Consider the following 13,749-nt stretch of genomic DNA (forward strand, 5'->3'; position numbering starts at 1 on the left):
GGTTTGTATAGAAACGTAGATTCCATTATAAATTAATTAAGAAAAGATGGGATAAACTACTCAATAAATCTTGTTGAGCAACCAGCTATCTGTATGAAAAAAGATAAATTAGATTACCATTTCATCCTGCTGAATTAAAGGGTTAAATATGAAAAGCCAAACCCTAAAACTTTCAAAAGGAAAGAAGAAAGAGATTTGATATTGGGGTACAGAAAATATCTTAAAACTCACTGAAATATGCAGGTCATAAATGAAAAGGTAGTCAAATAAATTTGACTACATTGAAATTAAAATTTTCTACATAACAAAAGACACCATAAACAAAATGAAGAGGCCAGACACAAACTGGGAGAAGATATTTGTAATAAATATAGCCATTTCATTGTAATGAATATAGCCATCTACATTTAAATGTAGAATATATAAATAGGTTCAATAAATTAATATAGAGAGGGCAAAGCACCCCAAAGAAAATGGCTCAAGGATATGTGCATGTATTTCACAGAAGAAACCTAGATGATTAGTAAATGTGGGAAAACAGACTTGATCTCACTAACAATCAGGCAAATGCAAATTAGGATAATGAAGGACCATTTTATACTCTTCAGAATGACAAAAAGGCATAAATTTAACATCTAGCGGGGTTGGGACTAGGGAGAGGTAAGTGAGGCACTCTCCTCAGGCACAAAATATAAGGGAGCACCAAAAAACTCACTAGTCAAGATAAACAAGGTTCTAGAAACTCAAATTAATGCAAAAAAAAAAACCCAATAAAGAACAAAGTATCAAACTTTTAAATAAAGTCAGAATTTGACCATGTACTTGCATGACATCTCATTTACCTTAACCCTAATGTTGATCTAGTGGATCAAAAGACTGCTAAGGATTTGGGAAAATTGGACATTTTATGTATTTCTGGTAGGAACATAAATTTGTACAGCTAATTTGGAGAATAATTTGATAATACTGAAGATGCCACACCTTACATCACAGTAATTCCAGTTCTAAGATTCCATCTTAAAGAAACTCTGATATTAATGTACAAGGGTGTGCTCTGCAGCACTGTTACAGAAAAAAAAAAGGTGGCAATCATTGACAAAGATTCTTGGCTAAACTCTACCCAGGCTCCTCTGAGCCCCTTCTTGACTAGGCCTCCAACCTTGGTCTATAAGGACTGGAACAAAAACATTAACATGGTTTCTAACAGCTCAAAGCTACATACTAGGATGACCTAGCCCCCCCTTAAAGTGCCTTTCTGAAAAAAACTCAAGTCTGCTCAAAGAATTGACTGTTCCAGCCAACATCTGAATATAGGGCCCCATCTCCCAGTCTCTGTGGGAGGATAGGAGCCTAACTTCAATAAGGGCCAGTTAGCAAATCCAGTTGGATTTCACATTGACAAACCCCCCTCTTACTTCTTAATCTTTCACCTCCCTGACTCTTCTGAGTCTTTACACCCATCCCTCTTCCCTCATTCTCCCTTTAAAACTCTGTCATTTCTGTATAAATCCAAGTTGAGTTCACACTGTTCTCTTTTTCCTGTGGTAATAGTATATTACTGATTATAACCCATCCCCATAAGTTTAATTAGTGTCCATCTCTGTTAATCTTTGACAACATTTAACTGTTCCATAGGAGGAAAATGGATAAACTATTCTTTCTTCGTACAGTGGAATACTACATAATAGCTAAAATGAATGAACTAGATGTACATATATCCACAGAAACCTCAAACACAATTGTGAATAAATAAAAGCAAGGTGCATAAACCTCAAAAATAATTTTGAACTAAAAAAGCAAGTTGCAAACAGACAATGTGATACTACTATATAAAGCTTAAAAACACACAGAGATACTACATATTAATGTGAGTGTATATATCATAAATATGCATATATACACATATAGAATAATATACATTATATATTTGTTAAATATATTATTAAAGATCACTACCCCATATGTATTTGTAATGTATATTATATATTGCTATATAATATGTATATTATAATATATATATGGGTAGTGATATATATCAACTTCGAGGTGGTTATATCTGAGGATGAAGGGAGAGGAAAAGGGTCAAAAGTGGGATTCTAGTTAAATCTATAATATTTTATGTCCTCTTTAAAAAGAAAGAAGAGGGAGAGATGTGTAGCAAATAAGGTAAACTAATAGCATCTATTTAATTGTTGCTATAATACTATTTCCTGTACTTTTTGTGTGTTTGAATTTTTAAAAATAAAAATAAAAATGAATGATCACCTAGTTTCCACCTTCTAGATTAGCAGAAATGAAAATTTAATAATGCACAGCATTGAGAGGGTGTGAAGAAGCAGGCAATGTCACACGTTGGAGGGGGGAGCACAGATTAACACAACCTCTTGAGACGGCAATTATATGATATCTGTTTAATGAAGAATGCCTGCTCTCTTTTACTTGGCCAGTACAATTTAGGAATATATTTTCAGACTGGCACACAAAGAAAAAGGTTGCTCATTGAAACATTGTTGCATCATTGATTATAAGAGCAAAAGATGGCTAACCTAGATGAACATAAAACAGGGGTCTGATTAAAGAATTTATAGTTTACCCATGTGATAGAATAGTACGCAACTATGTAAAGAAGCCAGTTTGATTTGTATGTACCAGGCGTTGACAGACTACAGCCCACAGAACACATCTGGCTTCCTACTGGTTTTTGTAGGTAAAATTTTATTGGCACACAGTCAAGCCTATTTGTTTTCATATTATCTGTCTATGGCTGCTTTCATGCTACAGCAGCAGGATTGAATAGTTGTGACAGAGACCATATGGCCTACAAACTTAAAACAGTTACTATCTGGTCCTTTATAGAAAGTTCGCTGATCCCTGGAACATACTGATATGGAAAATCTTCAAACATGTTCATCATCCACAGATATTTCTATAGCCTCCAGTATGTGTCAGACATTTTTCTAGGTGCTAAAAAACAAACAAAAATCCTGCCTTCCTAGAGCTTACATTCTACTGGAATTATTACACATAAAGGACAAAGTGCAGAAAAGTATATATAGTACGATATCATTTGTATTTTCAGTTGTACATTTGCTTGTATAGAAATAGAATATTTTTGAAGGGATTCACAAGGAAATGGCAACAGTGAGTGCTTCAGGGTAAGGGTTATAAGACTATATCAATGGAGGGAAATTTACTGGTCATTGTTATAAAATGTTGTGATATTTAGATGAATATGCACTACACACACACACACACACACACACACACTCGAAAGCTAGCCTGAAGCAACCAAAGTGAAATTTAGTGGGCAAAATGAAATCCTGCCTATAAGTTGAAAATGCCATTGGGTATGTTCTGAATGAAGGGAAATTCACTTAAACAGTTCATGTGAAAAATACTCGGGCACTTTCATTAACTATAGGCTAAAAATGAATAAGTCATATGGCATGGTTGCCAAAAAGGCTAATGTGATTTTAGGCAATAAAATAGTTTTATTATCCAGATCAAGAGAACTGATTATTCCACTTTACTATATACTGTCTCAACCATACCTGGAGTATTATGCTCATTTCACCTTTGTATGCCATAAGTTAGGAGAGATACCTCCTACATCTAGGGAAGAGTATCCAGGAGAGAGAGAAGAAACTATGGAAGAGTTTCAAAGATTAGTTTCAAAATAGAAGACTTAAAGGAAATAAGAGATCTATCTTTAAATATGTGAAAGCAAGAGGGATTAGTCTTATTTTATTTTTGTCCATATATATCCAAATAGCACTACTATGACCTCCACAATCACATGAGTTAAGGGAAGCAAGTTTTGGCTCAGTATGAAAATGTTCTAACAATTTGGTTGCAAAGTGGGAGCAGAGTGGAAGGAAATTAATATTTATTGTCTACAACATGCATACATAATACTAATCTTTACAGCAATCTTGCAAGGAAGGTATTACTATCCATTTTCCAGAAGAGAAAATGAAGTCTCATAAATGCTGAACACCGGCCATAAAAGCCCTCAGTGGCAACCCATTTGGGACCCCTCTCACTCTGGAGAGCTCTTTTTCTTTCCTTTCTGTTCTTACCTTCACTTAATAAACTTTCACTTCACTAAAAGAAAAAATGAAATGTTGAGTAACTTCACCTAAGACTCTACAGCTAATAGCAGCAGCATAAGGATTTGAGTCCAGCTTACAACATGCTCCTAACTTGGTCCATACATCTCATCCTGTCCCTCCAATAACAATGTAGCCAGAATGCTCTCTTTTAAAACATAAATCTGATCATGTTACTTCCCTGCTGAAATTTCTTGGCGTAACTTGAAAAGCCCTTCATGATCTGGCCCTCTCTAACCACTTACTGCTTGGAACTGTACTGTAGCCACAAAGAATCTTTTTGAATTACTCAAATACACAGAGAAAAAAATGTATTTTAATGGAAAACTATGCATCCTCTGCAGTACACTTTTCTGGGTTATCAGATTCTATCCCCGATCTTTGTCTTTGAGCCATTTTGCAAGTCATTGCAAGTTGTAGATAACTGAGAGACCTGTAAGTTATGTCCTACCCAGCAGTGATTTAGTTGACTAGTTTCCACCCCTGTGGAAAAACCAGTTTTGTCTTTATTTGCAGTTCATCTCAATATTCCTTTACTCCATATAAATCTGTGCTGTTTTGACACCAGTTACAACATCTGCCTGATTTGCTCATATCATTTAGTAAAATAAATTCTTTAATACATATTAATTTTTATATGTGTATAAGCATCATGATTTTACCTTTCTCTGAAAATTATTTTTTAACATACGCCATGCTCTCTCCTTTCTTGTCTATTTCTTGCCTCATGGCCTTCACATAGTCTGTTCCCTCTACCTAGAACAGATTCCTTATCCCATTTTCCCCTGTTGCTGGCAAAGGGTTCATAAAACATCTGTTGAATGGAAGCAACGGGAAGGTTAGAAGGAAAAAACAGGCAACCAACTCGGGTCTATCTGACACCAAAGTTGTTTTTTCCAATAGGTTGCAGCCTTTCACATCTTGCACATCATCTAAATGGCCTACCTCAGAGTAGTGAACTCCCTGTCACTGGAAGTATTCAAGTTATCACCTCATTAGGGATGCAGTATGGTGGAATTCTGGCATAGAGACTGTTAAGTACAAAAAACATTCTGACACTTGTGAAAACGGTAAGGAAGACTTTATTCAAAGTATATTGCAATAGAGTTACTGCAGTAGTTTAGAAAGATTGGTCTGAATTCTGGCCACAGCAAAGACAGAAATGGGTATTTATAGCCAATGGGCAGCATGAGGGGATCAATGGATAGAAAATCACTGAGAGGAAATATCACTGGGGGGGAAGGGTTCTTACTAAATTGGCCTAACAGGATTCTTTCTCAAGGCAGGCCAAGGGCTTAGACATCAAGAATGAGGGATGAGGAAGTTGATCAGATATCGAGGGTAATTAGATATCAAGAGTGGGAAGATTACTTACTTAGCAGGATTCTTTGCTAAGAAAAAGCTGAGCAGGCCAAAGACAGGGCAGGGGCCAAAGTCAAGGCCTAGTCAAGAAGAGGACTTAGAGGAGCCTGATTATGTATGTAATATATTAGATATATATATAGCCCAAACCTATATGATATGTCTGTGGACACTTCAAGAGAAAGCAACCTTAGGGCAAAAGGCATTCCACCTCTGTGAGTTTCCCACAGGACCCTGATACCAGCCCATGTGGCCTTTTGGTTTTTGGTCTATTAAGTTCTGAGCAGAATCTAGCAGGGAAAGCATCAAGATGACTGTCATTTCTAAAGTGTTCCTGGAAGGCTTCCCACTGTGGAATTCTTAGGGAACAGCCCCATGCATTTTTTTAAGTGGAGCTGCTTCTTTCTATTTATGTGGGCTAGTCATATCAGTAATTTGCAAAAGAGAGAGAATGGAAATGAGCTCTATGAAAAGGTGAAAACACTTCGCAATAGACTCACCTCTTGCCCAGGAGCCACTTCTTTGACATCCATCAGAGAAGGCACCAGAGGTAGTTTCTGTGGCACACAGCACAGGTGTAGCCCAGGGCCCATGCTTTGCACAAGAGACAGAACCCAAATCAGTAGCAGAGAAGAAAGAATGACTTCCCATTAAAAGCCCCAACATGGCTCCAAACCTTTTCATATCTATTACTCCACATCAGGCATGGAGTAATTCCACCTTTAGAGTCACTCCTTTTTGCTGAAGCATTAACTCAGAAGCTTATACAAAATAGGACATGGAAAGGATAATCTGTTAGCCCCTAATAACCAGCTGTATGACTTTGGTTGAGGTAATTTCCATCTCTGGGCTCTAGGATCACCAAAGTAATAAATGAGGGGTTTAGGCCAAATCTCATCCAGCTCTGATTTTCTATGCTCCTGTGTTTCTTTAGCCCAAGAGGGCACTTATTATCGACTAGAAAGAGCTACCTAATTAAGAGAGTTCAGAATAGACAAGTTGTGATAGAGGACAGGGAGAGAGAAATGTACAAAGTGGGGACACTGCATGGAGCCAAGTCTGGCAGTGGCACCATAGCCAGAGGACTTGGGCAGCTACGGGACAGAACCAGCAGGGAAAATCGGCACCCACAGTTGTGGGGACCCTAGTGTATACTAATTACAAACTTTACTTATTACATAATTTTGCAATGCACAGGCTCCACCCACGCTCCATGTTCACACACAGATCCATGCATACACACAGTCTCTCTCTCACAGTCTCTGTCTCTCCAAATATAATAGTTTACAATAGACACTACCTTTTATTTCAATAATCAACCTGACATTGGAGGTTATAAAGCAAACACTTCCCAAGCGCATGTTATCAGAGCAGTACTTGTTATAAGATTGAGCTTAGGGATTAACGAGCTCATAGCTTAGGAGAAAGCTTTTTTTTTTTTAATTGCTTTTCCTTTTATTTAATAACATGGCTCTTTGTAGGATGTCTTGAATAATTTGGGCCAGGTAAGATGGTATGAAACAGTTTATTTTAAACTCAGTTCATTTTAGGTAGATTTCATGGCACCTAGCAATGTTGTTTATCTTTTATGACAAAGAGGGAAGCAGCTGATAGTATGGAAAAAGTTCCACTTAAATCATCTCCCAGAGCTCAGACGGTAGAGAGCTCAGAGATTGATCTGTCTCTCCGGGTGTCCTTTGGTTGCTGCTCACTTTCCATGCTTCAGTGTATCTCATTTTCATAAGGTTCAAAGACACATTTTTTATTAAAATGCTTACAACTTCCCCAAGTAAATCCTTTGAAATCGAAGTGTACCTGTTTTTCTCTTAGGCGTTGGGGCACTTTTTAAAATAAAGCTGTAGGGGCGCCTGGGTGGCTCAGTCGTTAAGCGTCTGCCTTCGGCTCAGGTCATGATTCCAGGTCCTGGGATCGAGCCCCGCATCGGGCTCCCTGCTCCGCGGGAAGCCTGCTTCTCCCTCTCCCACTCCCCCTGCTTGTGTTCCCTCTCTCGCTGTCTCTCTGTCAAATAAATAAATAAAATCTTTAAAAAAAATAAAAATAAAAATAAAATAAAGCTGTATATCTGCTTTAAAATGAAAAGCTATTTCATCCTAGCTTATTACTACCAGGTATTTGAGGGATAGAGACTGGGAGTTATGGCTATAAATCTTTCAGAAGTGAGTGCCAGCCTGCAAGGTCAATATGGAGTCATTTCTAATCTTTTATCCTTGATTTTAACACATACACCCACACACACATTATATATGATCTATGTAAGTGTGAAAAATAGTCAAAGATAGTCAAAACTAACCTTGTATAAAACTTGGTTGAATCAAGACTTAATTTCTTTACTTTAAACACTGTGAATATTGGAAAATTCCCTCAGTAATCCGGAAGTTTTCAAATGGCCTGATGTGCAGTCCTGTCTTTCGCAGGATATAAACAGGGACCACACCACAAACAAAGAATGTCTTTCATCTTTCTACACACGGCCACTGAAGGAAGGAAGAAGAGCAGGAGGAAAGAAAAGGTAGGAATGAGCAGAGAGGAGGAGGCAAGGTCAGAAAAGAATAAAGAGCTTGATGTTGGTCAAAGCACCAAGAAACAAACATCTAACACACTGACTTTTTTAAAGAAAATAGTACGTGCAATCCTTTATATTTTAACAGTAGGTAAAAATGGACAGAATTTAATAAAGTGCAGCAGTACAGGCATTTCTAAAATACTTCCTTTTTCTCATTCAAGGAGCATCCGTAAGTGAAGCTCTGTGGCTGAAAGTAGTCTTTTTGAGGATTAAATGAGTTGTTATACGGTAAAGCGCCTAGAACAGTGTCAGTAGAAATGTTAGGGTTCAGGGCAAACAGTCAAGAAAGAATTCTTGAGATGTCTTTGGTGCAAAAAGGTGGTTTTATTAAAGCATGGGGACAGGATCCTTGGGCAGAAAGAGCTGCACTAGGATTGTGATGGGTGACTGATTATATACTTTCAAGTTGGGATAGCATAAGTCTCTAAGGAATTTCGGAAGCAAGCTTTCCAGGACCTTGAGGGGACTAGCTGTTGTTAGGACAAGGTCATTTACTACTGTCTAGTAAAACCTTAGTCATGAGACTCTTCAGATGTGTATCAGTGGGCCATATGCTTGGAGGATGATTGCTAACATTTATTTGGGGTGGGGCAGGAGAGATAAAGGAAGTTTCCAAAGGAATTTTTATATGTGAAAGTAGACTTACAGGATCCTGGGGGGTCAAGATAATGTTAAGCTAAGATTGCCTTTTGCCCTTAGCAAAGTATTAACATCGAGGCAGTGAGCTCCTAGAGGAGCTTCCTCTAGGAGCTCACTGCCTGTTTCAAGGACTTGTCAATGGGCTGTAAGTAGTAAATTTAATTTTTCTTCTGCCTTTCCCACATCAAGTAGTTGGTAAATATTTAAATATGGTAGCTACTATTATTACACCATCATAGTCAACATCACAGTTATCATCAACATCGTTACATTTTGCCCAGATAAAGATCTTGAATGGTTTCCCATTCCTCTCTTATTGTTTTTAAAATAAATCCACAAAATACTTTAGACGTCACGTTTGTGTTCCCAACTACACACATAAATAGGACAGTCTTCGAGAGTATGACCTGTGGGCTAAATATAAAATAAGCTGCAAATGTGATCTTTCCCCTCTGAAGGCTAAATGTTCCCCACTACTGATAACAACCAAACATTTGATGACCAGTTGCAATTTTCTTTTGCAACTTTAAATATGGCTCGCCATGTAGCCATAACAATGCTTTCGGTTAGTCTTCTTTCTCCTGAGAGATCTGCATATAGAACGTAAATTACCAATTATTGTATTATCACTTAACTCCACTGAAGCCCCCATATGCATGTGACATTAACCTAGCTGCTGTACACACAATAAAACAATGCAATCTCTGCCCTGTGAACACTTAAAGCAGTGACACCCACAAACATAAAGGATGCACAGTCTGGGTCTACATAACATTCCCACTCATCTGTTGGCCAGTCAATTCAGCCAGAAGAGCTGATTCTAGTCCTGTGCAGTTACAGCTACAGACAAGCTCAAGGCTGAATAAATCAACAACCACACAACTTCACTTAGGTTCTCAAAATCTTAAGCCTACACATGGGTCTTTGTGATTATACGAAAGAAGGCAGTTGTGGATTTAAGTAAGAGATAATTATTTCTTCCTCTTACAGGAGCAGTACAAGAATGTTCCACTCTATTATTCCAAGAAGGTCACCGGTGGGAGAAGTGGACTGATCAAGGGACAAGCAATGGGAATTTTGGTACTGTATTAGGGCTCCCCAGAGAAACAGAAGTAGAATGTGTGTGCGCGCGCATGTGTGCATGTGTAGGAGAGAGATAGATTACAAGAAATTGGCTTACATGATTATGGATGCTGAGAAGTCCAGCCCCAGGAGTCTGAAGGAAGGAAAAGACCAATGTCCAGCTTGAAGACAAAAAGGCAGAGCGAAAGTATTCTTTCTTACTTGGTCTACCCACATTGGGAGGGGCAATCTGCTTTACTTGGTCTACCAATTCAAGTGTTAATCTCATCTAAAACACCCTGATAGACACAACCAGAAATAAGGTTTAACCAAATATCTAGGCACCCATAGCCCAGTCAAGTTGACACATAAAATTAACCATCACAGGATCTAAAGGTTGCTCAAGATGAATAGTCAGATAAACTAGTAAGCTGTTCACATACACACATACTGGCCTTCACTCCCCATCCCCCAAAACTTTATTCATTGGCATCAGTATCACTCAAGGCTTGTCACCCATTAGCACTTTCTGTTTATCCCAGCAAGAGCCCATAAAGGGATTATTTGAGTTTAGGAGGGTGAGAAGATAAGACTGTTTCCTTAACCCACTCACTAACCTCACCCTGGCCTCGTTGAAAACTATTGAATATCCCACCTTCATTTCTCTCCCCAGCCACTTTATAGTGCTGGGCTCTAGTTGACACCTTAAGGACAGAGCAGTCCCCTAGGAAGGATGTCCCCAGGACTTTAAAAGTAAGCCTGTGCCAGCAATAAGCTATCATTCAGGATAAACCTAGACTGCCTTTATCTCATTTTTCAGCACCATTCTATTGCTATCTTATTGCTAACCTAGGTTCTTATTCATGATTCTACCTCCAAAATTAACTCTGCATAGTTAAACATACCCTCCTGACCCTCAAAGCATTGTTTTGAAGAGAAAATAATCACCCAATGAACACTCCTTGGTTTTTGACCCTTAAACTCTCTACTTGAATTGGATCTGGCTTTGACTACACCTTAACCCATTCTTAACTTTGCATCACTCCCCACATTCAAAGGGTGGACCACAATGGGATACTTATCTTGCTATAGAAGAGAAACTTCCTAGAAATATATTGAGGACTCTGGTTCTACCTTTTCTTCCTCTTCCTTTTCCCAAAGCCACGATTCCTTCTCCAAACAGCCTGGCTCCTCCAGGAGCTATAAGAATGATAGGGTGCATGAGACACTGTGTTCAAAATAGGCACTCTCTAACAGATGGTGCAGAATGGTGAGTTAAAGAGAGAAAGCCATTGTTAGGCAACATTTCAAACAACAAAACTAAGTTGTGGGGGCTTGGGGAGGCAATTGTGTTTTGGTTCAAAGCAGCAAATTACCTGGATGCCTTACGGTATCTGACAATCTAAGAATATCAAATTATCCACTGAAAATCTGGCTACCTAAGCTGCTTTTCCCAACTGCACATTATTTGCTCAACAAATTTTCTGCTTGCAAGTCTCTGAGAGGAAATTTCAAAATGCTCTTTTCACCAGTAAAGAAAAATAGATATTTTTAAAAGAGACTATAGAAAGAATCTACAGAATGAAACACCAAATTTCCCTGAAACTTTCAAGTTTCTCCTGGAAATAATTATAGCTCTCTGTAGCAAATGATGCCTTCCACTTACATTAATTAAGCATGATAACCTAGATAAATTGCTGCCAACTACAGTATAAAATAAATATATATTAATTTCATCTAAAACCTCAAAGGTTTGAAGATGCTTAACCCCTTTATCATAGATGGGGAAGAATATTCACCAAATCCGTTGACATGCAAGCAGAATTGGTCACAAATGAAAGATGCAGGAGGCCCAGTTCTGCAAGACTAGCTTTCATGGTTGGAGAAAACCAGTCCTTTCTGTTCTTAAGGGAACCAGTTCAAGTCATGACCAACAGAATCCTCAAATGTTGTTACTATGGCCAAACAATAATCATCACTAGTGATCAGGTAGATTCCAAGTTATCTTCTGGAACAGGTCCACCTTGTCTTAAATGGAAAAGTGGCATGGCATAGGGGAACAAACATGAGCTTTGGCATCAGACCCGGGCTAAGTATCTGGCTCAGCCACTTACTAGCTCTAAGATGTTGAGCAAATTATTTAACCTCTGAGTTTCATTTTCCTCATCTATAATCAAGATAATCTTATTTACTAAATTCAAAGGATTTTTTTGAAGAGCAAACAAAATAAAGCACCTCAATGACCCCATCATAGTTCCTAGTACCATGTTTTGTGCCCAATAAATGAGAAATCAAAAAAATGAGGGGCCATGCCACAACATGGAGGAACTTTGAAAACATAATGTTAAGTAAAAGAAGCCAGTCACAAAAGACCATATGTTGTATGATTCCATTTATGTGAAATGTCCAGAATAAGCAAATCTGTAGAGACAGAAAGTCAATTAGTGGTTGCCTAGGGCTGGGAGTGGGGAGTGGGGTATGGGGAATGACTGTTAATGGGTACAGGTTTCTTTTTGAGGTGATGACAATCTCAGTCATTTAAATGATATATTTAGACCACTTAAATTATTCATATGTAGGGCTTAAGTCTGCTATTTTATTATCTGTTTTCTATTTATTTGTTTGTTCTATTTCTTATTCCTCTGTTTCCCTTTAAAGGCCTTCTTTTGGGTCACTTGAACATTGAATAGAAATCCATTTTGATTTATGTTTAGTGTATTTGAATTTTATAATTTATTTTTTTTGTTTTTTTTTAAGATTTTATTTATTTATTTGACAGAGAGATAGAGAGAGAGTACAAGTAGGCAGAGAGTCAGGCAGAGGGAGAGGGAGAAGCAGACTCTCCGCTGAGCAGGGAGCCCGATGTGGGGCTCGATCCCAGGACCCTGGGACCATGACTTGAGCTGAAGGCAGCCACTTAACCGACTGAGCCACCCAGGCGCCCCTTGAATTTTATAATTTATAATGTGTTTATATATGTTTTTGTTGGTTGCTCTAGGTATTACAACAAAACATTACTATGTTTTTGTTGGTTGCTCTAGGTATTACTATTACATATATATATATGATATGTGTATATATATATATATATACACACACACACACAACATAGCACATAGATGTGTATATATATATATATATATATATATATATATATATATATATACACACACACACACAACATAGCACAGTCTACTTGGACCAATATTTTACCACTTCAAATGAAGTGAGGAAACCTTACATCCATTTAAGTCCCTTTACAATATCCCCACTTTTTAAAATATAAATATCTGAAGTATTTTCTCTATACATTGGGCAGTTAAAGTTATAATTTTTGCTTCAACCAACAGACCATTCAAAATCTGATGAGAAGGCTAGTCTGTTATATTTACAGATTATATTATATATGTTATACTTACACATTACATTGTGTTGTTGTTGTTATTGTTTTTTCCTTTCTGAAATCCCAGCCTTCTTCTGTGATCATTTTATTTCTCTTTAGGGAACTTTCTTTAGCTATTCTTTAAGGGTAGGTTTGCTGGTAACAAATTCTCTTATTAGTGTTTTTTGTTTTTTGTTTTTAATTTGAGACTGTTTTCCTCACCCTTTCATGCCAGAAGGGTATTTTTGCTGCATACAGAATTTAGTATTGATAGTTCCTTCAGTGCCACTTCCTTCTGGCATCAATGGCTTCAGATGATAAATTCACTGACATTTGAATCCCTGGGCCCCTATAGGTAATTTATTGTTTCTCTTTAGCCTCTTTCAAGATTTTTTCTTGTCTTTAGTTTTCAAAGTTTTGATTATTATGAGATCTTGACATAGGTTTCTTTGGATTTATCCTTTTTGTAATTTACTTAGCTTCTTAAATCAGGAGCTTTGTGGTTTTTGCCAAATTTGTGAAGTTTTTAGCCACTATTTCTTCAAATATTTTTTTTCAATCCACAGTATTTCTTCTCTCCTTCCAGGACTCTGATAATGCAAATATTAGAT

General features: G+C 37.5%; 1 protein-coding gene across 1 annotated transcript in view; it reads right to left on the reverse strand.

Annotated features, from left to right (window-relative positions):
* The window catches only part of LOC118528468 (uncharacterized), a 201,832-nt gene that overhangs the window by 33,013 nt on the left and 155,070 nt on the right, over positions 1 to 13,749 (reverse strand). Inside the window, exons 2-4 of the mRNA XM_078064000.1 lie at positions 10,891 to 10,956; positions 9,875 to 9,938; positions 5,972 to 6,065 (exon numbers count right to left, since the gene is read on the reverse strand). Coding sequence (XP_077920126.1) covers positions 5,972 to 6,065; positions 9,875 to 9,938; positions 10,891 to 10,956 — 224 coding nt within the window. The remainder of the gene's footprint in view (positions 1 to 5,971; positions 6,066 to 9,874; positions 9,939 to 10,890; positions 10,957 to 13,749) is intronic.

The sequence above is a fragment of the Halichoerus grypus genome, chromosome X, assembly GCF_964656455.1.
Source record: "Halichoerus grypus chromosome X, mHalGry1.hap1.1, whole genome shotgun sequence".
In the NCBI taxonomy this organism is placed as follows: Eukaryota; Metazoa; Chordata; class Mammalia; order Carnivora; family Phocidae; genus Halichoerus; species Halichoerus grypus.